The sequence below is a fragment of the Diabrotica virgifera genome, chromosome 10, assembly GCF_917563875.1.
Source record: "Diabrotica virgifera virgifera chromosome 10, PGI_DIABVI_V3a".
In the NCBI taxonomy this organism is placed as follows: domain Eukaryota; kingdom Metazoa; phylum Arthropoda; class Insecta; order Coleoptera; family Chrysomelidae; genus Diabrotica; species Diabrotica virgifera.
The window spans coordinates 78,875,812-78,903,124 of NC_065452.1; the positions used below are offsets into that span (position 1 = coordinate 78,875,812).

At 32.3% G+C, this 27,313-nt stretch overlaps 1 protein-coding gene and 1 long non-coding RNA gene across 2 annotated transcripts in view; one reads left to right on the forward strand and one right to left on the reverse strand.

The window, feature by feature from the left end:
• Positions 1-27,313, forward strand: part of LOC114343637 (KICSTOR complex protein SZT2) — a 997,370-nt gene that overhangs the window by 311,588 nt on the left and 658,469 nt on the right. Inside the window, exon 7 of the mRNA XM_050663023.1 lies at positions 1,399-1,599. Within this exon, the coding sequence (XP_050518980.1) occupies positions 1,399-1,599 (201 nt within the window). The remainder of the gene's footprint in view (positions 1-1,398; positions 1,600-27,313) is intronic.
• LOC126878732 (uncharacterized) lies at positions 5,550-8,405 on the reverse strand. Its single transcript, XR_007695753.1, has 3 exons — positions 7,945-8,405; positions 7,236-7,393; positions 5,550-5,836 (listed from the first exon to the last, which is right to left on the reverse strand). It is a non-coding gene; the product is annotated as an uncharacterized LOC126878732 (long non-coding RNA).

The window sequence follows — 27,313 nt, forward strand, 5'->3', positions numbered from 1 at the left end:
ATTCGGCTAGGTACGAATTGATACACCGACGGTTCAATGATGTGTCTTAATATTTCGCACCTCAGGTGCCGAGCTACAAAAGTGCCATCTACTCTGATGACCAAGAAGTAGAAACACGACTCAAAAAGAGAAGTTTTCCACAATCTTTTGAGCTGTATTAAAAGTTGCCTGCATGCAGGGCTTCGGCAAAAGCTTTGCCAATGCCAGATTTTACATACCAAATAAATGGTGTAAGATCACATCGTTAAATCCTTCGTATATCAGTGGGTACCAATAGAATAGACTAGTTTCGCGATGCCTCGCTCGTCAGTATTCGGCTAGGTACGAATTGATACACCGACGGTTCAATGATGTGTCTTAATATTTCGCACCTCAGGTGCCGAGCTACAAAAGTGCCATCTACTTTTACATACCAAATAAATGGTGTAAGATCACATCGTTAAATCCTCCGTATATCAATGGGTACCAATAGAAGCCCTGCATGCAGGCAACTTTTAATACAGCTCAAAAGATTGTGGAAAACTTCTCTTTTTGAGTCGTGTTTCTACTTCTTGGTCATCAGAGTAGATGGCACTTTTGTAGCTCGGCACCTGAGGTGCGAAATATTAAGACACATCATTGAACCGTCGGTGTATCAATTCGTACCTAGCCGAATACTGACGAGCGAGGCATCGCGAAACTAGTCTATTCTATTGGTACCCATTGATATACGGAGGATTTAACGATGTGATCTTACACTATTTATTTGGTATGTAAAAATCTGGCATTGGCAAAGCTTTTGCCGAAGCCCTGCATGCAGGCAACTTTTAATACAGCTCAAAAGATTGTGGAAAACTTCTCTTTTTGAGTCGTGTTTCTACTTCTTGGTCATCAGAGTAGATGGCACTTTTGTAGCTCGGCACCTGAGGTGCGAAATATTAAGACACATCATTGAACCGTCGGTGTATCAATTCGTATCTAGCCGAATACTGACGAGCGAGGCATCGCGAAACTAGTCTATTCTATTGGTACCCATTGATATACGGAGGATTTAACGATGTGATCTTACACCATTTATTTGGTATGTAAAATCTGGCATTGGCAAAGCTTTTGCCGAAGCCCTGCATGCAGGCATATATATATATATATATATATATATATATATATATATATATATATATATATATATATATATATATATATATATCATTATAACATGAAGAAAATTCATATAATCATAATGATAGAATTGAATTTTAGCTGACGTCAACACAAAATAATTCATACATTTTGAGCTAATAATCGCTGAAGACACATTTCGACGTGGTAAAATAAAAAAGAAAAAAATGGACATGCTACTTTCTAGGCCTGCTGCACTATTTACATAGCATAATAATTATTAATTGTTGTATCTTTCAGGTGGCGGTTAAAAGCTGCTTCTACCAGAGACCATTCTCTATACCCATCACACGCGATTCAAATCACAGATAAAATGGCAAACGAAGACCTGGAAATGTGGCATACAGAACTTTGTTATGGATTTTTCTCGGAATATAGACATTATATGCAAACTCTTGGATTCATGCCTCTGCAAATTGACGATCCTCATAGCAGACAAGGGTAAGTATATCTCTTACATTCATTTATATAAATATTATTCACAGCAATATAGTTTATATTATAGACACAAAAGCCCTTTAAGCTTAAAAATTCACATTGAATAACCGTGCAAAAGCGACCGGAGATAATCTTCATTTGTGACATTAATATGTCTCTCATATAACGCCATTAAAGCAACAAGGCACGTATGGACGTGCCGTCCATATAATTGCGAAAATGCAAAATAATTAATATCACAATTCAATAAACCATAATGCAAAAGCAGCATACTCTAGGTCTATAAACATAGCACAGGGGCGGCATCCATAACTCCTCCCATGCGAGTTCGTGGCATATTTCAAGGAATGAAAATGCTCTTGGATTAGGTACAGGAACTGTAGGATCATCTTCTTCTGTAGAGTGGTCATCTTGTACTGGATGTGGATTCTCTTTTGATTGAAATTTCTTAATATACTGGACGGTAATTGAGATAACAGTGATCATTAGTAAGATATATGGTATGATACTCCAATGGTTGACGGGACGGTCTTTTAGATGTTTCAGTATGCCCGGTTGAATCTCATTCTGTTTTGACTGTGTGGATGTTATCGAGAGAGAGAGAGAGAGAGAGAGAGAGAGAGAGAGAGAGAGAGAGAGAGAGAGAGAGAGAGAGAGAGAGAAAGAGAGAGAGAGAGAGAAAGAGAGAGAAAGAGAGAGAGAGAGAGAATCTTTTAAAATAATTTCTGGCACTTCTTCTTTGGCGTTAGGGACTGTCAACTCAGGAAGGAGAAATGGTTGGCCTTGGATAACCGTATTTTTATTAATAAATGTCTTCTTGTCTGCTTTGAACTGGCATTGGTACGGAATAGAAATCAGGAAATTTCCTTTTAGTGTGATGGAATCTATCTTCTGACATATCGTCTCAATTTTCGTTTGATTTAGAAAAATAGAAATATAATGAGAATCGTCAATTTATTGTATTACGTTCTCAGATATTAGGACGGGAGTCATTTGGCAAGTTGTAGGACTAGTCTGTAGTTGCAGTAATTGAAAGATGCAGTCTCCTTTCTCAATTCCAGTAGTAAAATCTCCCTCAGTGCAGTAGAAATTTGGCTTCAGGTCCAGACAGGGCAGTGAGTGATATTGATAATAATCATTCATAGTCAGAAAGGTATTTCGAGGTATAATGGTACTGTGGTTTGACGTGGGGATATAATAGGAGAATATTTCTGTTGGATCAATAGGAAAGTGATCAGCGAAAATGATTTTTGTTTCAGAGTAATAGGCTTCTGTTTTTAAAATATCATAATATTTAAAATATCATAGAAGAAAAAAGAGAATATATAAAAATACAATACTGGAAGAACTTGAGGCATTAAAACAGGAAAATCAAACAAAAAAATTCTATAAAACTCTGAATAATGCAAGAAAGGATTTGAAACCAAGGCTAAGACTATGTAAAGATAAGGAGGGGCACATACTCAATACAAAAGAAGAAATATTGAAAAGGTGGGTGGAACACTATAAAGAACTACTTATCATCGAAGTAGAAGATCCAAATCAACCACCCCAGGAGCAACCAACAATACACCACTAGAGCCTCCATCAATTCAAGAAGTACGGGATGCAATAAAACACCTAAAAAATAATTAATCTCCAGGAAGTGATGGTATATCCGCGGAACTTATTAAATATGGAGGTGCTACTCTGACTAATCAAATATATAAAATAATACTGAGAGCCTGGAATGAGGAACAAATTCCGGAAGAGTGGTGTGTTGGAATCGTTTGCCCGCTACACAAAAAGGGTGATCAATTGGAATGTAGAAACTATAGGGGAATAACCCACCTTAATACAGCTTACAAAATATTTTCGAGTATCTTATATGGTCGCCTAAGTGCACATTCAGAGGAGCTTCTTGGAGAATATCAAAGTGGTTTTAGGCCTGGTCGATCAACAACAGACCAGATCTTTGTGCTAAGGCAAATACTGGAAAAAACCATTGAATTCAATATCGACACATACCATCTTTTCGTAGATTTTAAATCGGCCTATACTTATTTTTTGTACTTATACCGGGTGGAAGAAAAAAATATGTTTTTCTTGTGTTAAGTTTGAGACACCCTGTAGGGAGAACGAGGTACAAATGTGAGTATACATCAGAATAATATTGTAGTCTTATGTTTTGTGAACATGCTGTTGTTTGAATGTCCCTGATATCTTTAGAAACAAAGAAATAGACGGTTTTGTAATTTAACATGTGTTTCAACCGAAACAAAAGTTTTAGACACCTTGTAGGGAGAAAAAGGCACAAAGGTGAGTATACCCCGATATTATGTTGTAGTCTCATATTTTTTGAATATTTTATTTTTTTACTTTTTCTGATATCTTTAATAACAAAGAAACTAGACGATATTACTCTTTAATATGTTTTTCTATGTTTCACATGTGTGATGTGACTCATGTCGTCAGTTAAAACACATATTAAAGAGTAATATTGTCTAGTTTCTTTGTTATTAAAGATATCAGAGAAATTAAAAAAATAAAATATTCACAAAATACGGGACTACAACAAATTATCGAGGTATACTCACCTTTGTGCCTTTTTCTCCCTACAAGGTGTCTCAAACTTTTGTTCCGGTTAAAACACATGTTAAATTACAAAACCGTCTATTTTTTTTATTTCTAAAGATATCGGGGACATTTAAAAAACAAAATGTTCACAAAACATAAGACTACAATACGATTTCGATATATACTCCCATTTGTACCTCGTCCTCCCTACAGGGCGTCTCAAACTTAACATAAGAAAAACATTTATTTTCTTCCACCCTATAAGTACAAAAAAAAGTTTGAGTAAACCTTTGCATAACTGTGTAAATACTAAAGAAAAGTTAAAATAATAAAACAAAAATTAGCGGAATCCGTTAATCTGTTCACGAAAAAATCTACTATAAAAATTCAGCAGAATTTTCTTTATCCCTAACTTTTGACGAGCAGTTTATATGGTAATAGCGGTAATCATTAAATTGTCAATTCTTTCTTTGGGATTTTGGATTTGTAAGACTCTTAATTTTTCTAGGAGTGTAGAGTGTAGTCTTTCGATAGGTGAATTTCTAGTGGAATTAGCAGTTGTGGTAACGTATTTTCCAATTTCATAGAGGTTTAAATATTCAGTTATGACATTTGATCCAAAGTTAGTTGCACTGTCGACTACTATTCTTTTTGGAAAGTTATGATGCGAAAATAAATGTCTTAGTTTATTTAGAATAGTTATGGCTGTTTGGTCTTCTATTAAATATGCCTGTGCGTATTTAGAAAAGGGATTGATTATAGTTAAGAACTGTATTGCTTTACCCTAATAACACAAAACATTCCAGGAATGTTCCTAGAAGGTACTCACAGGACATTGAAAACATTCCTGGAATGTCCCCAAATGCACACGAATGTCCCTGGAAAGTCCCAGGAAAGTGCTGTGTCAGCATTTTACATATTCTTAGAATGTTCTGTTGGAACATTCCATGAATGTCTACGAATGTTCTTTGGACATTCACAGTATATGTTTTAGACTGAATGTCTTGTTGGAACATTCCATGAATGTATACGAATGTTCTTTGGACATTCACAGTATATTTTTTAGACTGAATGTCTTGTTGGGACATTCCATGAATGTTGGAATATTCCATGAATGTTCTTTGGACATTCACAGTATATTTTTAGACTAAATGTCTTGTTGGAACATTCCATGAATGTCTACGAACGTTCTTTCAACATTCACAGTATATTTTTTAGACATTCTCTGAAATATATCGTCAGTGATGTGACAATACCTCCTATATCTTTTTTCATGAGGTTTGCAGGAGACGAAAAACATTTTTAAGGTCACCTCCTGCCTCCTGTTTTCATACGTAAGTTCTGACTTGTTTTGTAGTAAATAGATAGTTAAATTTACTGCAAAACAAGTCAAAAAATATATGAAAACAGGAGGTGGCCCAAACAAGTTTTTAGTCTATCTTACAAATCTCATGAAAAAACAGATAGAAGGTATTGTCACATCACTGACGATATGTGGCCATACCAAATAATACATCCTTGATAAATATAAACATTTTTATTGTAAAAAATCTTTTAATGTAATTTACTGATATTCCTATAAAAAAATGTGTCACATTTGCTTTGTAAACTTTTCTTTTGCCTTTCATAGCCACATATTCCATTTCCTTCCTGGTTTTTTGTAGACCACTTCTCTCAGCTGATTCTAAAAGAAAATAAAATAAATGGTAATTTTTCTATCCTTTACAATTAACAACCAGAAGAAATATTTACAGGTAATAATATGCATAAATAATAATAATAATAAATTAAATAATATTTAATAAAGAAAATAATAAAACATTTTTTATTTTGACAACGACGTCCGATGTGGAAGTAGAAACCATAATAAAGTTATTTTTTCAAGTAAATTGTGGCTTATTTCCCCATTAAAATAGTTACAATAATTACAAAAATGCCACAAAGAAATAGCTTTTTCACAAACAAATAAGTATTTTGTTTTATTATATTTATTGTTTTTATTATTTACTTTAACTTAAGATTATAACTTAATTCTTGTTTTCTATTTCTGATGTTTTTATTTATTTACCTTCAATATTAATCTGTTTTCTTGTATAATCTACTTCGCAATAATTATGTGATATATTGGACTTAAAATGAATTCAAAAATTTTTTGTAATTGGGCAACAATGTCAACTTAGATCTCTGATGTAGATAATGAAGAGCAACGGTATCTACAGTTGGAAAAATGAAAGAATAGGGCTTTTCATCGATTGTCATTTGTTTCGAGCTTCTGTCATGTGTCACATAATATTAATATATCTACGTCATATGTCTTTGGTTTGTATTATTGTATATACCAATAACGTATGTCGTAGATATATTAATATTATGTGACACATGACAAAAGCTGGAAACAAATGACTGTGAATGAAAAGCCCTGTACCCATGAACGATCACATCAATCACTTATTTTGTATTTGCTATCTTTTTCTATTTTAGAACAAATAGAAAATGATATAAAAACTTTAAAAATAAAAAACTGGAGAAAAAAAGGACGAAACAGATCATAGTGGAGAAGAATCCTGGAACAGGCCAAGACCCAGAAAGGGCTGTCGAGCCAATGATGATGATGATGATGATCTTTTTCTATAACAAACGTTTGTGATTTATAGAAAAAGACAGCAAATACAAAATAAGTGATTGATGTGATCGTTCATGGTTATAGGGCTTTTCATTCACAGTCATTTGTTTCGAGCTTCTGTCATGTGTCACATAATATTAATATATCTACGTCATACGTTATTGATATAACCAATGATACAAACCAAAGACGTATGACGTAGATATATTAATATATGTGACACATGACAGAAACTCGAAACAAATGACAATGAACAAAGCCCTATAGGGCTTTTCATCGATTGTCATTTGTTTCGAGCTTCTGTCATATGTTATATAGTCTGTGTATAATATTAATACAACACGGATTATACGACATATGACTGAAGCTCGAAACAAATGACTGTAAATGAAAAGTCCTATTCTTTAATTTTTCCAACTGTATATTGTAATTGTATTATTAATTGGGTTAAGCATATTACCTGTGTGATATAAGCTATTGGAACAGCACGGTCTCTCAAACGAACAGTTGAAAGTGAAGTTCTGTCAATATCTTTTTCTAAAAAATGTTTTGAACATACTGCTCTATTAACAAATCTGATCAATACTTCATGCCTTCTTCGCAGGATCTTCTGGAAAGCTAAAAATACAAAATATATGCATTACTGAGCATTATTAACAAATTTTAGTTTTAAATAAAAAATATGATAATGAACTCACAAAATATTATAAAAAGCAGCTTAGAAATTGTTTATTAGTATAGTCGTTTCCCTAGACACAACTGGCTAGTGATTTAAGTAGGTAATTTTTTTGTTTTTGGCCAATTTTGCCAAAATTACTATTTAGTTATTATTTTTTTGCCAATTTTACCATTGTCAAAATTATTTACTAAAATCACTAGCCAGTTGTGTCTGAGACTAAGTTTAGCGAACCGACTATACTATTCATACTGTGTATTCATTAGTTGGTACTATTATAGTGTGTGGTCTACCATCCTGTTTATAAAGGCATACATTAGCAAAAACGCAAAAAAAAAATAATTTTACAAATAATCCGTTTGTTATTATCTCTATTTACTATTTTAGTTAGGAATAAGCAAGTTTGTGGCTTATTCGCAATTATTAAAATAATAAATGGATATTTTCTGAAATGGGGGCATGCCTTTGTTTACATATTTGCATAGGTACTAACCTTTGAAACGTTATTCCTGCAGATTTTTTATCTACATTGCTTCTGCTACTCCAACTGATTTTATGCACTGTTAATAATACTATTAAAGTTATTATAAAAGTATCCGAATTAAAAAAATATTCTTAAAAAGCACAAATAAAAACAAACAACGATCACGGCAAGGTGGCCAACGGCCAAGGCCAAGATGCATGCCAAGATGGCCGAAGCGCCGAAGTCCGAAGTGAGGTCATTGGTCGTTTTTAGTCACGTGATGCCCTCTCTAAGCACCATGCACAAATACATGCGCCGTGAATTTGAAAATGAACATATAGCAACATTGGTAGTATGTTCACAGAATGTCTTATGGTAACATTCCAGGAATAATTTAATCAGATGTTCACCGAATGTTCCCTAAATGTCCAGGACATTCAAATATTGATAGAACTTTGGTAGTACATTCCTGGAATGTTGTGTGTTGTTAGGGTAATATGAAATACGTCAATATGCAAAGTATGTAAAGGTTTAGTAGGTAACATAGGGCCTTTGAATGGTATTTTGTATGGGTGTCTTTCATATTTAGCTTTTAAACATATATGACATGAATTTACGTATTTTGTAATCATATCTTTTATATTTGGAAAATATATGGATTTCTTTAAGTGCAGATAAGTTTCGTTAATTCCGTTATGATTTAAGCCGTGATAATTTTTAATATAGTTAGCTTGTTCATTTTCATCTTCAATATCAAGTAGTTTTGTTAAACAACGAACAATATTTGTGGATATAAAATTCTCGCGTAAAATTTTCTCTAAAATTGGTCTTAACCTTCCGATGACCAACCTTTTTTTGGTACACGGATGACCAAGGGGGTAAAAAATGACCCCAGATCAAAAATGTCAATTAAAAAAATGAAGTTTTTTTTATGGCATGGACTTTATGTCATTCAGCTAGTCACAACATGAGTATTAGTGTCATGTGTAGTGTGTATGTTGAGTAAGTGTCTTGTTACTTTGCAAAGCGTAAAACTACTTGGAATTACACATAATAGACAGTATTTTACTAAACATCAACTTCAGAATATATTTTTTATTCGTAAAATATAGGGAATTTTTTGTATTTCAATATATGAGGATATATAGAATGATATTAAAGTCAAATAAAAAAATAATGAGTTAAAAATTGAAAATACTTTTGAATTTATTAATGAAAAACATACGCTGGGGTCCAAATTTCCCCCGCTTGGTCATCCGAAGGTTAAGGGCACCCAAAGTCCCATTTAATGACAATGTTAACACTATGTCACATAGCTCTGTAACCAAAGCACTTAGAGACCTAATTTTGTTTTATTTTGAAACTACATGTATTATTTAGTCCCGCGTAGATTTTTGTAGAGCTAGAGTGAAAGAAACATTTACTTTAAAAATTTTTAAAATACTCTTACAAAAAAAACCCAAAAAAGTTTAGATTTTATTTTTTATTTTACTTGTTTTTGTATATTTTTCAATAAAGCTTTACGCGGGACTAGATATTATCTATCTACAACTACTATAAAAAATTTGGACCTTCTATCATCTAAGGAACCAGAGATATCGGACATCAAAAGTTAAAAACCCAGTATTCGGGAAATCGCAAAAACATAAGACACTATAATAGGCTATAAAGCTACCGGTACATGGTAAGTTGACGTTCAGAAAACAAATAGTTTTGTAACCATGGATATTTTATAATATAATGTGTTATATATCGTTGGAAAGACAAGAATTTAGAGAATAATTTTCAATCATAACCCAAAAAACTTAAAAAATTCAATTTTTGGACTTTGGCTGCCCTTAAAATTCGTTTTTGCGTTAAAAATATACCATAAGTTTTATTGGGGTCGATTATTTCTATAAGGTGATTAATTATTTGGTTTTCTAAATTATCTCTTTCTAAATATATTAAATATATGTTTTTATTGAATCTTTTGAGAAACTTGTATCGAGATGTTCGCGTAATATTTATTATAATTTGATTTTTAAATAAATTTATAGACTCTTCGGAAATAGGAAGTCCTGCTGAAATATTTTCTTCTTGAGAATGAATCGTCTCGCAAGTTAAAGAACGTGAGGATCTGAATCTTAAGAAGTCGTCTAAGACTTGTTCAGGATCACAAGGACTTTGAGATTCATCTCGTGTTTGATTTTCTACATTGGCTTCTTGTAAATCATTAACCATAGGGATCATTGAACTCGTTTCATCATTTTCATTATTTTCATTATTTTTATTATCTTTCTCGTGAATATTTATTTCTATGTGCGATAATGCATCAGCTGCAAAATTGGTGGAACCTTTTAAATGTTTAATATCGAAATCATATTCATCTAGTTTAATTTTCCAACGTATTGAGCGACTGTTAGGAGTTTTTAATTTCGCTAGCCATACGAGGGAACTATGATCTGTTAATACCGTAAAATGTCTACCGTATAGAATCTATAATTGCTAATAGTTCTTTTTCTATTGTGGAATAGTTTCGTTCTGCTGCATTCAGCGTTCTGGAGAAGAAAGCTATTACTCCGGTCAACTTACACATCCGAGGTTACAAAAATTACCATCAAGCTGAAAATTGGCAGGATTGTTCAAAATACCATCATAAATGAAATCTAAAAGGTGCTCATAAATCGGACCCGAGCTAAAAAATTTACGCGGGGTCAAAGGTCACCAAATATAGTTTTTAGCGATTTTCAGCGAAACTGTAAGTTTTATCATAAAATTAGTTCTAACAAAAATTGTAGATTAGATAATTATGTATAAAAAATGTCTTATTAATTTTTTTCCTAAGAGCCACCGTTTTTGAGATACAACTATTCAAAAAGTTGTAATCGTCATAATATGCGCACACGTTTCCACACCACCTTTGAGGTAGTGTAATACTTAGCGCGTTTTTTAACATGGTTTCTCCAGTAGGCCTATTCCACGGATCTGTTATGATTCTGTTTAACTTGAAGCTATTGAATAATTCATTGATATTGGCAAGGGTTAAAAATTATAAAAGGTATAAAAAGCGGTATAAATTAAAAAAAAGTCGGTCCCGACAGCCCAGTTGGAAGAGGCGCAGTCAATCGACAAATTTAGTGGATTTACGATCGACGGTTCGAGCCTCAGCCAGGTCATGAAATTAATAAAAGGCCAACGTCGGTAGTCGAAAATTCAATAGAATCTACGACTTGGTCTGGAATAAACCGGTGTCTGATCGGCCTATGGAGGAGCGGTACGGCAAGGGATAAGGGCTTGCGGGTTGGTGATACTCCTCAATAGATACCTACCGAAGGGCGTTGACGCCTAATAACGGTGTGTATATACAGAGAGAGTCTGTAATTTGGAATAAATTCAATATCTCAAATACTAATTGTTTTTTTGAAAAATTCTCAGACCCATCGATTAGTATTTCAAATTGTCATTTTTGACATACAATAATAATGTATACAGGATGTCCCAATTTAGAGATATGACGTCATCGTTGATTTTCTTAAATGGCAACACTGTCATTTTGATAGCTATTTTGATAGGGTGTGTAAAGTTATACACAACTGCAAAATATCAAATTTTTATTCTCTACCATTTACAAGATAATAGAAAATAACAAAGTTATGTCTGTAATTTGGTATAAATTCAATAATTAAAATACTAATTGTTTTTTTGAAAAATTCTCAGACCCGTCGATTAGTGTTTCAAATTGTCATTTTTGACATACAGTAATAATGTATACAATGTGTACCAATTTAGAGATATGACGTCATCGTTGATTTTCTTAAATGGCAACACTGTCATTTTGATAGCTATTTTGATAGGGTGTGTAAAGTTATACACAACTGCAAAATTTCAAATTTTTATTCCCTACCATTTACAAAATAATAAAAAATAACAAAGTTATGAAAAACAAGTAATCAAATAGTAATTGAATTTAATTATTTCAATTAAGCAAATACCTACTCATAATGTTGCCCTAAATAATTGTCAAATTGACAATGGAGAACGTTATGAGCATTTGCTTAATTGAAATAATTAAATTCAATTATTATTTGATTACTTGATTTTCATAACTTTGTTATTTTTTATTAACTTGTAAATGGTAGGGAATAAAAATTTGAAATTTTTCAGTTTTGTATAACTTTACACACCCTATCAAAATAGCTATCAAAATGACAGTGTTGCCATTTAAGAAAATCAACGATGACGTCATATCTCTAAATTGGGACACCCCGTATACATTATTATTGTATGTCAAAAATGACAATTTGAAATACTAATCGATGGGTCTGAGAATTTAAAAAAAAAAAAGAATTAGTATTTTAATTATTGAATGTATTCCAAATTACAGACATAACTTTGTTATTTTCTATTATCTTGTAAATGGTAGAGAATAAAAAATTTGACATTTTGCAGTTGTGTATAACTTTACACACCCTATCAAAATAGCTATCAAATTGATAGTGTTGCCATTTAAAAAAATCAACAATGACGTCATATCTCTAAATTGGGACACCCTGTATACATCATTATTATATGTCAAAAAGGACAATTTGAAATACTAATCGACGGATCTGAGCATTTTTCAAAAAAACAATTAGTATTTGAGATATTGAATTTATTCCAAATTACAGACTCTCTCTGTATATAAATTAAAAAAAGGGAAATTTATCCAACTGGTTAATAATTTTCTAATACTTCTGCTTCCTCTTCTCCTTGTTCTTCTTCTTCTTCACCTTCTAGTTCTTCGACTTCTTGGTCTTATTCTTCTTCTTCTTGTTCATCCTGGGTGCAAGTAAATTGCCCCAATAATGACACATCGCATGACTCCTCGATAGAATCAAATGAATCCTCAATTGTTGGTGATTCAACATTGGAGCACGACCGGTTTTCACAATTAGTTCGTGCTACCGAACAAAACAGTCTAACTTTTTGCAACCACATTTAGCGCTACATCCCTTTTTACAGTTGCAAAAAATTGAAGACTTATTTACAAAAACAACATAACTGTATGTTTAAGATTTCTGTAATTTGTTAGTGTAAAAGCCTAATTTCTATGAAAGAATTTGGAAATTTTAATGATATTATTTATAAATATGATACGATATAATATCTATAAATAATATGTATAAATATTATTAAAATTTTCAATTCTTTCATAGAAATTGTATTTTTACACAAAAAATTACAGAAATCTTAAAAATACAGTTATGTTGTTTTTGTAAATAGGTCTTCAATTGTGTTCAGGAGTTTTTCCGGCGCAGGCGGGGGTAAAGTTTGAATTGGTTCTAATGAACTGTTGACTAATTTCCATCCCCAGTCTGTTGGATCTAGCTGATAACCAAGCCACACTTAAACTTGGTAATATACCCGAAAAATATGTTGATGAGCAGCCGCTGAGGTTGGAGGAAGACAAGATAACTGCACTTGTTTTTTATTTCGAGTATTTTTAAAAAAACATGCATATCGAAACTTATCTAAGCACGTAGTTTTTTTAGGCGCTCCATACATAGAGAGAAGAAAGCTAATTCCGTTGGAAATAACTTCTTGTGGAGTTGAATTGGTTTTTTTAAAAACTTCACTCCACATGTATGGTCACAGATTTCTGCTCTTTAAGAAATTCTAAAAATTCATCAGCTCTTTCAGTACTTGCATTGATTAATGTTTTTTTACCACGTTCCGCCTTCACTAAAACAATTTCGCCTTCACTTAAAATTTTAGCACAAATAAAACATATATTCTGATATTTTTGTTATAACAATGAAAATAACACGAAATAGGTTAAAAAAATATAGGTTTAATTTTCACTCCAGAGTAATACTCAAGTATAATTAATACCTCGAGGGTGTAATCTACCTGAAGGATTTCGCCACCCACGAAGATTACGGTGTAATTTGCATAATAGTAAACAACCTAAATTTGCATAAAGTTTATTGTATATTGAAATGTTTATTAGTACTAAGCAATAAACATTTACATTTAGTTATAGACTGTCCATTATATCATCTGGAAAGACAAACTTCTGGACTACCAAGTGACAAAGTGTGCGTTAGACAGTGCGGAGTGTAACAAAATAATTAGCTTTTTAAAGGAAACTAAATTATATAACCAAATATGAGGGCTACGTTATGAACAACTTAAAATCAACTTTGTAAAAACTCTATAGTTCATAGTTTATATCAATTTAATATGTATCTTAATTGTACCACCGCTAATAACCTTTTATGGTTGATGCGGTTTATTTCTAATAAAAAAAATAAACATTTTGCCTAAAAAGTTGCCTTTCATTATTATGTTCAAACCATTCTGAGAAAAGAATAGGTAGATTGATTAGATTAGCCGACGTACCGATAGAACGTGTTTATTCCGACAAAACCCATCTTTACAAATTGAATAAGACACATAAGTAAGAATAATTATTATAAGTTAATTTTTTGTCATATCAATTTACTATTTTTGTTGGGAATAAGCCATAAAATTGAAATAATTCTTATTATTTTCGCGTTCCATTAACTTTGTAAAGATTTTTTTGTTGGCACTGTAATATAATACAGCTTCTTCATTGCATCCCTCGGTAGACCGCAAGCTGTATAGTAGAAACATTATCATATTTATAATATCTTATATTATTATGTGTTTTATAAGTTAAGTTGACCGATAAAATATTATGTTTACTTGTATTACAGCTTCAGTGATTTATATACGTGGTGTACTAATACATATGACGATTAGAACTCTTTCAACTCTTTGAATCGTTGTATCTCAAAAACGGTGGCTCTTAGGAAAAAAAGTATTAAGATATTTTTATAAATAATTATCTAATCTACATTTTTTGTTAGAACCAATTTTATGATAAAACTTACCGTTTCGCTGAAAATCGCTAAAAACCATATTTGGTGACCTTTGACACCGAGTAAATTTTTTAGCTCGGGTCGGATTTATGAGGACTTTTTAGATTTCATTTATGATGGTATTTTGAACAATCCTGCCAATTTTCAGCTTGATGGTAATTATTCTAACATCACTCTCATTTTTGAGTCTAACTAGACCGGTCTATATTAGTTTATTTTCTTGTGAAAGAAGGAAAGAACAGAACCTAAAGCTATATCAGATGCGTCAGTGATTAACGTAAAAGGTAAAGAGAAGTCAGAATAATTTAAGAGTAGAGAATTAACGATTAGTTCTTTACATTTTTCACAAGCTTCTTTATATTTTGGAAGGTTAATATCAATTTTTTCTTTTTTCTTGTGCATTTATTTTAAGGAAATGTTATTTTTGCAAAATCCGGAATGAAACGTCGATAATATCCTATTGTCGATAATCATCCTATTCCAAAAAGTGCACAAGGTCCCTAAAAAAGTTTTCATTTCAAAAATTTATTTCGCCGAAGCGATGACGGTCGCTAATTCAACACTTTGCCCCCATCTAAAAAGTGTATAACGTCCCTAAAAAAGTTTTCGCTTCAAAAATTTATTTCGTCGAAGCAATGACGGTCGTTAATTCAATACGTTTTCTCCATCTAAAAAGGGCACAACGTCCCTAAAAAAGTTTTCACTTCAAAAATTTGTTTCGTTGAAGCAATGGCGGTCGCTAATTTAATACTTTTTCCCCATCGAAAAAGTGCAAAACGTCCCTAAAGAAGTTTTCACTTCAAAAATTTATTTTGCCGAAGCGATGACTGTTGCTAATTCAATACTTTTTCCTCATCTAAAACGGGCACAACGTCCCTAAAGAAGTTTTCACTTCAACAATTTATTTCGTCGAATCATTAACGGTCGCTAATTTAATACTTTTTCCCCATCTAAAAAGGGCACAACGTCCCTAAAGAAGTTTTCACTTCAAAAATTATTTCATCGAAGCAATTACGGTCGCGATGACGGCCGCTAATTCAATACTTTTTCCCCATCTAAAAAGGGCACAACGTCCCTAAAGAAGTTTTCAGTTCAAAAATTATTTCGTCGAAGCAATGACGGTCGCGATGACGGACGCTAATTCAATACTTTTTCCCCATCTAAAAAGGGCACAACGTCCCTAAAGAAGTTTTCACTTCAAAAATTATTTCGTCGAAGCAATGACGGTCGCGATGACGGCCGCTAATTCAATACTTTTTCCCCATCTAAACAGTGCACAACGTCTCCTAAAGAAGTTTTCACTTCAATAATATTACTATTATTATACGTACATTATAATAATATACGTACAAAATTTATTTCGTCGAAGCGATGAGGGTCGCGAAATCAATCCATTTTGCCCATACCAAAATAGATTTTACATTTATTTTAAATTTAAATACTTCTACACAATTTATATATATGTACATACACATATATAATAAATATACGTACAAAATTTATTTCGCCGAAGAGATGACGGTCGCAAAATAAATCCTTTTCCCCCAGCCAAAAATAGGTTTTACATTTATTTTAAATTTAAATACTTCTACACAATTTATATATATGTACATACACATATATAATAAATATACGTACAAAATTTATTTCGCCGAAGAGATGACGGTCGCAAAATAAATCCTTTTCCCCCAGCCAAAAATAGGTTTTACATTTATTTTAAATTTAAATACTTCTATACAATTTATGTATACATACACATAATATAGATACGTACAAAATTTATTTCGCCGAAGAGATGACGGTCGCTAAATAAATCCTTTTTCCCCATCCTAAAATAGGTATTACATTTATTTTAAATTTAAATACTTCTATACAATTTATATATACATACACATAACAGGTATACCTATATATGTAAAAAAGTTATTTCGCCGAAGCGATGACGGACGTTCCTTTTTCCCCACCCTAAAATAGGTTTTACATTTATTTTAAATTTAAATACCTCTACACAATTTATATATACATACACATAATATTATAGCATAAGCGATGACGGTCGCAATGACGGTCGGGATGAATTCAATGCTTTTTCTCCTATCCAAAAATCGCACAACGTCCCTAAAGAAGTTTTCACTTCAAAAATTTGGGGTAACGTATCTATCTCCTTTTTAAACAATATTATGAGATGGAATATGGAATGGGCGAGATAACCACACGAGAGAAATGGTAGACGTCGATATGGACGAAGTTTTGGAGCCACGCCCAAGACATCGTTGCCCTAGAGTTACACTATTGTATGTTATGCACATTTGTATATAACATACAACAGTGTAACTCTAGGGCAAAGACATGGCAACGCAATGGACGATAGTGGACAATAATTGTCAAATTATTCGTATTTTATTAAGTTTTAGAAGTATGTATTCAATAATTTAGATGATATTTTAACTACATACAGGGTGATTGATTAGTGGGGAAATTTATTAGTTTTCGAGATATTTTCATTTTTCAGAGAAAATTATTAATTAGGGGTCTAAATCTTTCCAAGTATTAAGTAAGCCATGTCGGAATTGTCTAAAACTGACAATTTACGATTACTTATTATCAATCCGGTAATCAATGTAACGATGTAGCAAATAAAGAAAGAAAAATAATTTATTAGTAATCAATTTTACAAAAAAAAAAACACAACCACAACATGTAACTTTTCACGAGCAACTTCTAGAATATTAACATTACGCGTGTGGCTGTAATGTCCATCAAGTATAAGAAGGACAGGAGAATCCTCTTTTGGATTGGTCTTTGATACAAAATGATTGAACCATTCAGAAAATAAATTGGTTTGTATACAACCAGAAGGGTGTACTTTTCCGGTTGCTCCTGGCGGAGCCCCTTTCATTAACACATCTGTAAAATGTTTTCTTGGAAAGATTAACATTGGTGCGATGAAAGTTCCTCCTGCGCTCATTGCGGATACCAACGTCACTAAAGACCCGCGTTCTGCTGCTTTTAACGCCCCTATTTGCCTTTTACCTTTTCGTCCTATTACTTGCGGTACTTTTGATTGCACGATTGTGAGTCCAGTTTCATCTACGTTATAGACACGGTCGGGAGAATATTTTTTTCTTGCATATTCAACCTCTAACAGATCAAAAAACTTCTTAACTGCTGGGCGATTGAATCCTTGCACTCGAGCGTAAGATGTTCCCATTGGTTTTCTGAGATAATTGCTTTTTATGTCTATTTAAGAAATGGTCGAGCCATGCTCTACCTTCTATCCTTCATGCTCTATCTTTCATTTTGAAACGCATTCTGGATGTTATTTCTGACTGCTAATTGATAAGCCATTCGCCTAACATCCAAGCGTGTAAGTCCATAAAAGATAATCAACTAATTGTTTCTCCAGAGTTAAAGGTAAAATAGTTTTTCTACCTAACGGTTTTCGTACTAACAGATCTAATGATAACTCAGGATCATGAACTAGCCTTCTTAACGTAGTTCTTGGTACAGCAAATGTTTTGACTGCTTTCTTCAAACCCATATGCTTACTACGAACAGCTTCTACTGCCTTTTTCATGTCGTTCGTTAGCACTCCACAATTTCCTCTTTTTTTTCTCAGATTTAGGAGAAAGATTAGTACGAGCCATCTGGAAATAATAATAATAATAAGTGCAAATGTAATATGGCCCCCTCAATGTGAATGTAATATGGACCCGGGTCCATAATGCATACACATTCAGGGGGCCATATTAAATAAATAGTTACATTATAAACAAAATATCAAAAACAATTTATATCTATTGTAAAATGTTCATAGTTACCTTTAAAAGTCGATATGCGATGGTTTTTCTACACACTAATCAGAGAAAGATAATGTTTATAACTGGTTTCTTAGAAAAAACAACATAAACACAAGAACGGCAAAAAGTTTTGTTAAGCACGTGAATGAAGCGAGCTTTGTAAGTCGACTAAAGGCTAAGCGCGGTAGTTCTCGGGTCCTGACAAGTTTCGATAGATAAAGATAGATGTAGTATCAAGCGTAAATCAACAATGGCATTGGCGGAAGTGACAAATTCACTCGGGGGCCGACTTACCAGCAGGGGCCATATTCCCAGCTTCTCCTCTATTATTAACTTTTAGTAAAAATTTTTAAAGTTAATGACTAAATACTCATTTTAAAAATAATCAATATTAACCCTTGTAAGGCGGTACGGGGTGCAGCTGCACCCCAGCCCTCGTTTTTTTTTCACCTATCATTTTAATTTTTTTTTTATTTTTGACCATTTTTTTTATTCGTAATAAATTCAATTCTAAACGTATTCTACCCATTATTACAGCATTTAGAATTCTTTGCGTTTACGTGCTTTTTTGAAAAAATGACTTTTCGGTGCAAATGCTGAAAATTTCGTATCCTGAATTGGACGTTTTTGATGTTCCACCTGGAGCTAACAGAGCTACGGGACAAGGTCGGTGTTACTTATGTCAGAGAAAAAAGACCAAAAGTTCCGGCATAACTGTAAAACTGTGTGTTGCTCATTCTGTGAAAAATTTCATGTGTTTGTCTTGCGACGATAATATTTTATTTTAAGAAAAAATGAGTACTTTTTTGTAAAATTATGTTTCGTACTGTAATAAGTAAGTCCTAATTATCTTTCAAATTAATTTTCCCGACGTTCACATATAAAATAAAATATATGAAAAAAAAATTTTTAAGAAACGCTTTTCTTTAGTTACGAGTGACTAAAATTAAAAATATTATAAAAAAAATCAACTAAAAAGCAAAAATAAAGAAAATTGAAAAAATCTAACACAACTAAAGAAAAGCGTTTCTTAAAAATTTTTTTTTCATATTTTTTTATTTTTTACTTTTTAGTCTTACACTTTTCAAACATTAAAATATATCATGTTTATTAACATTGTATAAAACATATGATGTACTAACATGAAAAGTAGTCGGAATCGGCAAAAAATTTGAAACTTTATTGTTTATTTATGAAGCATAACCTAAACAATTAATGTAAAAAGTGAAATTATGTATAGTTCATACACTAGTGATGTTGATTATAGTTACTTTCGAGTATTTGTTACAAATCGTTACTTTTGTATAAAGTAATCATTTACAGTATTCGTTACTTTGATTACTATGATTACTTTTGTTACTTTTGTATTTGAGTACCGGCATTCATATCGAGAATCGTGTTTCTCAGTAGGTAGGTATTTTGTATAGGTATAGATATAGATCTAGATAAAAATATAGGGTTCTCGCATTCGATATTTGTTAATGACATACATTACATATTTTTATCTCCATTATACCTCTCTCTGTTTCATCTTCTATCTTCTCTTTTCCCTCACAGTGTGAGGTTCTGAGGCTCACACCCTTAAAACGCCTCATACCGATAACGATATTCGATAACGCTCGTAAAATACCGGTCCCGTCCGTTACTCGCTGGGATACAATTGGTAGAAAGTAACCAAGTGTACTGGTTGTAGATACAATAGTCGTTACTCGCTCTGATACGATTGGTACGAAGTAATCAGAGTAATCAAAGTAACGATTTGCCTCTCTGTATAGTAATCGTTACTTTCGGTACTCGTAAGTAACGAGTATTTTGTAACGAATAGATACTTTTTCAACATCTCTATCATACACTAGCCAGAAACCTGATGAGACAACCAGTCAGACGAAGACTTAGACGAAATACACCTAGTGATTTACCATCGCGATTTTAGTTATATGTGTCGTAATTCCCAGAGACAAACAATTTTATATCTATGTAAAATATTTGTAAAGAAAATGATTAATGAATCATTTTCTCCAAGTCACCTACATTAGTGGTCACAACATTTACTCATTGTAACTTTTTTTACAGATTGTAAATAAATTGGGAGGTTAAATAAATAATAATGTATAGTTCATATAATTCGCTACAATCTGTAAAAGTTTCAAGTTTTTACATTGTAAAAAACAAGAGAATTTAAGCATTTTCCATTAAAATCGTTTTTTATTATTTAAACAATTAATAAACATAAATTTTTTTAATTAACTATTCGTGTATTGTTCCCACGAATGCATATGTCTGCAAATTTTCATTCATTTGCATTGGGGAAAAGGCAGTCAAATTAACGTCTAAAGATTTGACGCAAACTATTGAACTAAAAAAAAGCGTTTAAAAATGGATATACACATGGGGTGCAAGTACACCCCGCACCGTTGTTTACGTAAGAATCTAAGCCTTACGAGGGTTAATTTACTAAATTGGAACTACCCAAATACTAATCACAACAAAAATCCAGGTCCGGATTAACAAAAAAATATAAAGTAATTGTGATCTTGAAACAACACGCTGTATACAGGGTGATTGATTAGTGGGGTAAAGCTTAATAGATCCGCTATAGTATAATAATAATAATATCGTATGGCATTTTTGCCGGGGAGATTTCGGATAGTTCCGGCGCCATTTACATCTTTAACCCTGTTTTAAGTAACTAGTGCCGATGTACACTAGCCTAGGGGGACCGACGGCTTTACGTGCTCTCCGCGGCACGGTGAGACGGCTCGTGTCATTATAGGAAATGAAAATGGTTTGTCTTTGGCAGGGCTCGAACCCACGTCTACTGGCGTATGAGGCCAGCGTTTATGCCGTTACTCCACGGCCGCTCACATCCGCTATAGTAATAGATAGCAATAAAAGTTAATAACAAAAATTGTAGCCAACTTTGAGCTTCACATTAAAAAATTAGTTAGCATATTACAGGGTGTTCGATAATTGAGTGGCAGACCAAACTTATGTTTTTTTTTAATGGAACGCCCTATATTTTATTTTATATTCGAAATCCTGTTAACTTCTCCATCACAAAAATATAAAGGTTTGTTATGTTATACAGGGTATTTACAAAGTTATAACCAATATATTTTACATGAAAATCGTAACAAGTTCGACTACCTGTATAAATAAGAATACGCACAACAGCAATGGTTTATTGATGCCATATTTTTTTGTGTATTGTCAAAATTTTCAAAAATGATTGATATTGCTAATTTTCTTTATATCAAATACAGAGTGAGTCAAAACGCAAGTTCATTATTTTCTCAGTAATTTTAAATAGAACACCCTGTATTTTATATCACTATTGAAAAGTACCATTACCGTACTTTAATTTTTATATAACATTCCCTATGTATATATTTATTAGTTTTCGAGATATTTTCATTTTTCAATGGACCAGTAGCGTAGCCACCCAGATCACCAGAATTTAATAAACTGGACTGATTTTTTGGGGTTACCTTAATAATGAAGATTATAAAATACCACCAGTAACAAGGGATGAGATGAAAAATAGAATACAAAGTATATTTCGATGTATTAATTTACAAATGTTCGTAGTGTAAGTAGCTCATTCAATGATCGTTTTTAGGCGTGCATAAATGTGTTAGGAGGTAATTTTGAACACCTTATGTAATTAAATATTAAAAATATTTTATTAAAAGTAGCTTTAAAATTTTTTTAAAACATGTTTTTTGCAAAATGTATTATTGATAAATTATTTTTTGTTCTTTATTTGTTACATTGTTACATTTACATACAAAAGTAGGTTTAATTGTCTTCACAAACTGTTGTATTTTGTGTTTGTGTGTGTGTTTTTTTTAAATTTGTTACTAATAAATTATTTTTATTTCTTTATTTGCTACATTGTTACATTGATTACCGGATTGATAATCAGTAATCGTCAATTGTCAATTCAGTCATGGCTTACTTAAGATTTTTAAAAAATTTAGACACCTAAAAGAATTTCCTCTCAAAAATGAAAATATCTCGAAAACTGATAAATTTGGATATAGGGAATGTTATATAAAAATTAAAGTACGGTAATGGTACTTTTCAATAGTGATATAAAATACTGAGAAAATAATGCACTTTTCTTTTGACTCACCCTGTATTTGGTATAAAGAAAATTAGCAATGTCAATAATTTTTGAAAATTTTGACAATAAATAAAAAAATATGGCATTAAAAAACCAATTCTATTGTGCTTATTTTTATTAATACAGGGAGTTGAACTTAATACGATTTTCATATAAAATTGGTTATAACTTTGTAAGTACCCTGTATAACATAACAAACTTTTATATTTGTGTGATGGAGAAGTTAGCAGGATTTTGAATATAAAATAAAATATAGGGTGTTCCATTTAAAAAAACATAAGTTTGGTCTGCCATTGTGTTATCGAACACCCTGTAGGATTCTAACTAATTTTGTAATGTGAAACTCAAAGTTGGCTAAAATTTTTGTTATTAACTTTTATTGCTATCTATTACTATAGCGGATCTATTGAGCTTTACCCCACTAATCAATCAAGTATTGAAATTTTCAAAATCCGTATGCGCATTTGAAAAGAGCACAAAAAACTAAGTTTAAGGGCTCACTCTAGCCATGGGGGTGTCACATCTAATGGCGGTGTCCCATCTCTAGCCGTGCGAGTAGGACGTGTTTGTATATGGTTCCGTATTATTACCCAATTTTGGGCTATTACGAACAATCTACAAATTTGTGATTAAGCAGAGTGTATAGTATAATAGTAAGAATCTAAAGTGTGGATAAAAGCCGTGTTAGTACGATCGGTAAGTACGCATTTAAACTTATTTAAAATCAGTAAACATAGAATCACGTTATCGGAATTGATTGGCGGATTGATAAGCGTTTGAGTTTTTGAACTGTTGAGGTGGGCTCGGCGTTTTTCGCGATCCGGAATCGTTCCAGATAAACAGGGAAATATAGTCAGTTAAATTTAAAAATATATATTATATAGAATAAATTTAGAAGATAACTCAAGGTGAAAACAAGAATGGATGAATTAAAGGAATTAATGAAATTGGTAAAATCAGTAATGCTGGAGGTTAAAGAACTAATGCAAGTCAATCAATACTACATAGAAAAATTCAAAGATATACAAACAGAAAACAGAATTGAAAAAACAGTTGGTAGTTGTTCAGAACAGAATGGAAAATATAGAGAAAAAAGAAAGACAAAATAATTTAATAATCACAGGCTTAGATATAAACGAAACGGAGCCTGAAAAAGTTGTAGAAAAAACTGTGAACAACATTAAGAAATACTTAAAAGTTGAAGCTGAAATAAACAGAGTCACTAAGATAGGTAATAAGAGATATAAAGTAGAAATGGCAAATCTGAATAAAAAGAAGGAAATACTTAGCAATAAGAAAAAACTTAAAGATGTTCCAGGGGTCAGAATTTTCATTGACGAAGATCTAACTTAACAGGAGCGTCGTATCCAGAAAATAATAAGGGAACAAGCAAAACTAGAGCGAAATCAAGGTAAAAACGTCAAGGTGGCATACAAGAAGATGATAGTAAATAACCAGGTATGGGTATGGAATAGGCAAAGCGAAACTTCAGAGGAGCAGCATGATCACAACAAAATCATGAACTGAAGTAAAGAAAAAAGGGACGGGAGAGATGATGATTAATGATTGTACGTTAATGTACAGTGGAGTCGACAGTTCAAGATGGGCACAAGCGGGAGTAGGATGCCTAGTTAACAACGATTGTGTTAATAATATAAAAAGTTGGGAAGCAATTAATGAACGATTAATGACAATAAGAACCGACCTAGACGGAGAGAACATTTGGACTATTAGAATTGCTTATGGCCCTAATGAAAATGATAGTAAGAAAAATAAAGATGAGTGTTGGGGTAAGCTGCAAGAATTATATGAAAACAGTGCTAGTCCAATCCTGATAGTAGGTGATTTAAATGCAAGGGTGGGTAAAGAAGCCCAAAAAAGCAACGACGTCATAGGTAAATTTGGAGAGACTACAAAAAATATTAACGGTGCTATACTAATGGATTTTTGCAGATTAAACTGTCTAGTTATAATGAATACATAAAGCATAAAGATATACAGCATATTTTATATAGTTTCAGCATAAAGATATACACAAATATACCCGCGTAGTTCCAAGCCGGAATGAAAAATCTATTATCGATCACATCATAATAGAGAAAATTCACAAAAATAAAATTCAAGATGTGACTAGAAATTCAGAATTAGGAAGCGACCATTTACTAGTTATTGGAAAAATAAAAGGAAAAGAGCAGAACACAAATAATACTAAAAATGCAAATATACAAGAAAAGTATCTGTAAGAACACATAAATTAGCCAATATTGAAGTGAGAAACAAGTTCAACAAAACCACTGACGAAGATTTCAAAGAAAAATGGATACTAAGAAAAACCATTGAACAACAGTGAAAATTCTTCAAAGATACTATTTCCAATGCTGCTGGTGAAATTTGCGGATATACAATTACTGGTGGGTCAAAAAAGGACTAGTTGGTGGAGCGAAGAGATAAAAATAGCTGTGAAAGAAAAGAAAGTAGCATGGAGAGCATATCTAGAAAATAACAGTTCACATATGTATCAGAAATACAAAGAAACAAGAAATCTTGTGAAAGAAAAAGTTAAAAAAGCTAAATAGGAAGAGTGGGAGAGATTTGGAGAAAAGATGGAGCAAGACAGTAGGACAAACCAAAAATTGTTCTATAAAGGTCTGAAAAAAATGAGAGGTAAATCAGGTAGTACTGTCGTGCAAATAAAAAATAAAAATGGTGAAATACTTACCCAACCACAAGATATAGTTAACAGATGGAGTGAATATTTCAAAGAGTTACTGGAAGCAGATGAAACAGTTGATGAAGAATAACAAGAAGAAGAGATCATATATAGGACGGCGAGAAACGAGAGTAATGAAATAACATTGGAAGAGTTAACCGAAGCCATCGAAAAAATGAAAAATGGTAAAGCGGCAGGAATAGATGCAGATCAAGGCAGAATGGTTGAAATATATGGGAGAATCTGCATTACACTACTTACCCAAATTACTGATAGCAATTTGGAAACAGAAACGCATTCCAGAAGATTGGGCAACAGCAGTAATGGCTCCTTTATTTAAGAAGGGAGATAAAAAGGAATGTTCAAATTATTTAGGTATTTCCATGCTAAGTGTCCCGGCTAAGGTTTATGAACGAATACTGGAGATGAGACTGAGAAAGAAAGTAGAACATCAACTACACGATGCACCAAGTGGTTTCCGACCGGGACACAGTGTCCAAGATCATATCTTTACTATAAGACAAATAACAGAAAACTTCCTTAATTTTGACAAAGATATATACATGTGTTTCATAGACATGGAAAAAGCCTTTGACAAGGTACCCAGACATCACATTTGGAAAGCGCTTGAACAGTTCGATGTTGGAGTAGAACTAATTGATGCAGTAAAATCTATGTACTGGAAGAGTTGGAATATTGTGCGAACATTAAACTGTGAATCAAACAAATTTGCTACTACACAAGGAGTAAGGCAAGGTGGAGTTTTGAGCCCACTGCTATTCATTATATATATGAATGAAGTAATAGAAAAATGCAGTAGAGAGTCCCGAAAATTAGATTTAGGTTACCATCGATTAAAAAGTGTAACTATAAGTGAATGTGTATTTGCAGATGACATTGCATTAATAGCAAGTTCAGAGAAATCTTTGCAAAACAACCTAAATTTATGGACGAGAGAACTTGCAGACAAAGGAATGAAACTAAATTTAGCAAAGACCAAAACTCTACTTATATCCAAGACACCGAGAGAAATCCATATACACCTAGACGGAAACTTAGTAGAACAAGTGGAGGATTTTAAATATTTAGGAACTACCTATAATAGATGGAAAAAGAAAAATGCAAAAAGAGCTGAACAACAGAATTGCTAAAACATCACGACTATATCACTCCCTGAATTCAGGTTTCATTAGCAAAAGAGAAATTAGCAAGAAGACAAAAGTGTCAGTATATAAGACAATATACCTCCCTACTTTGTTATATGAAAGTGAAATATGGACGCTAACTGAACGGGAGAGGAGCAAGATACAATCTTCTGAAATGAAGTATTTACGAAGAGTAGGAGTTACGCTAATGGACAAAGTAAAAAATGAAACGATAAGAAACAACCTAGATGTTGAGAGTGCCAACAAAGCAATAGAAAGATCGCAACTAAGATGGTTCGGTCATTTAAATAGGTTAGATCCACACAGTGTCAACAATGGAACGATGCTGTGGGAAAATCATTACAAAGCAGAAACCTCACATGGAAGGAAGCCAAGAGAAGGACATCCAACAGAAAACTTTGGAGAGAGATGATTAGGAAGTAAAAGCAGATTTCTCGACACCTCACGGTAGAAGAGAACCGGATTATATATATATATATATATATATATATATATATATATATATATATATATAAAATTAAGAAGACAATGAGTCTTTGCTGACAGTAAATGTACAGTTTTTGGTTATTGGGTTATAAATAACTTAAAAGGAATTTAAAGTTATTTATATAAAAATAAAAATATAAATTTAAATAAAAACTTAAAAATTCTTCAGAATAAAGACTTAAAAGAGTACACTTATCAATTGCTGCATAACCCAATAACCAAAAACTGTATATATATATATAAAA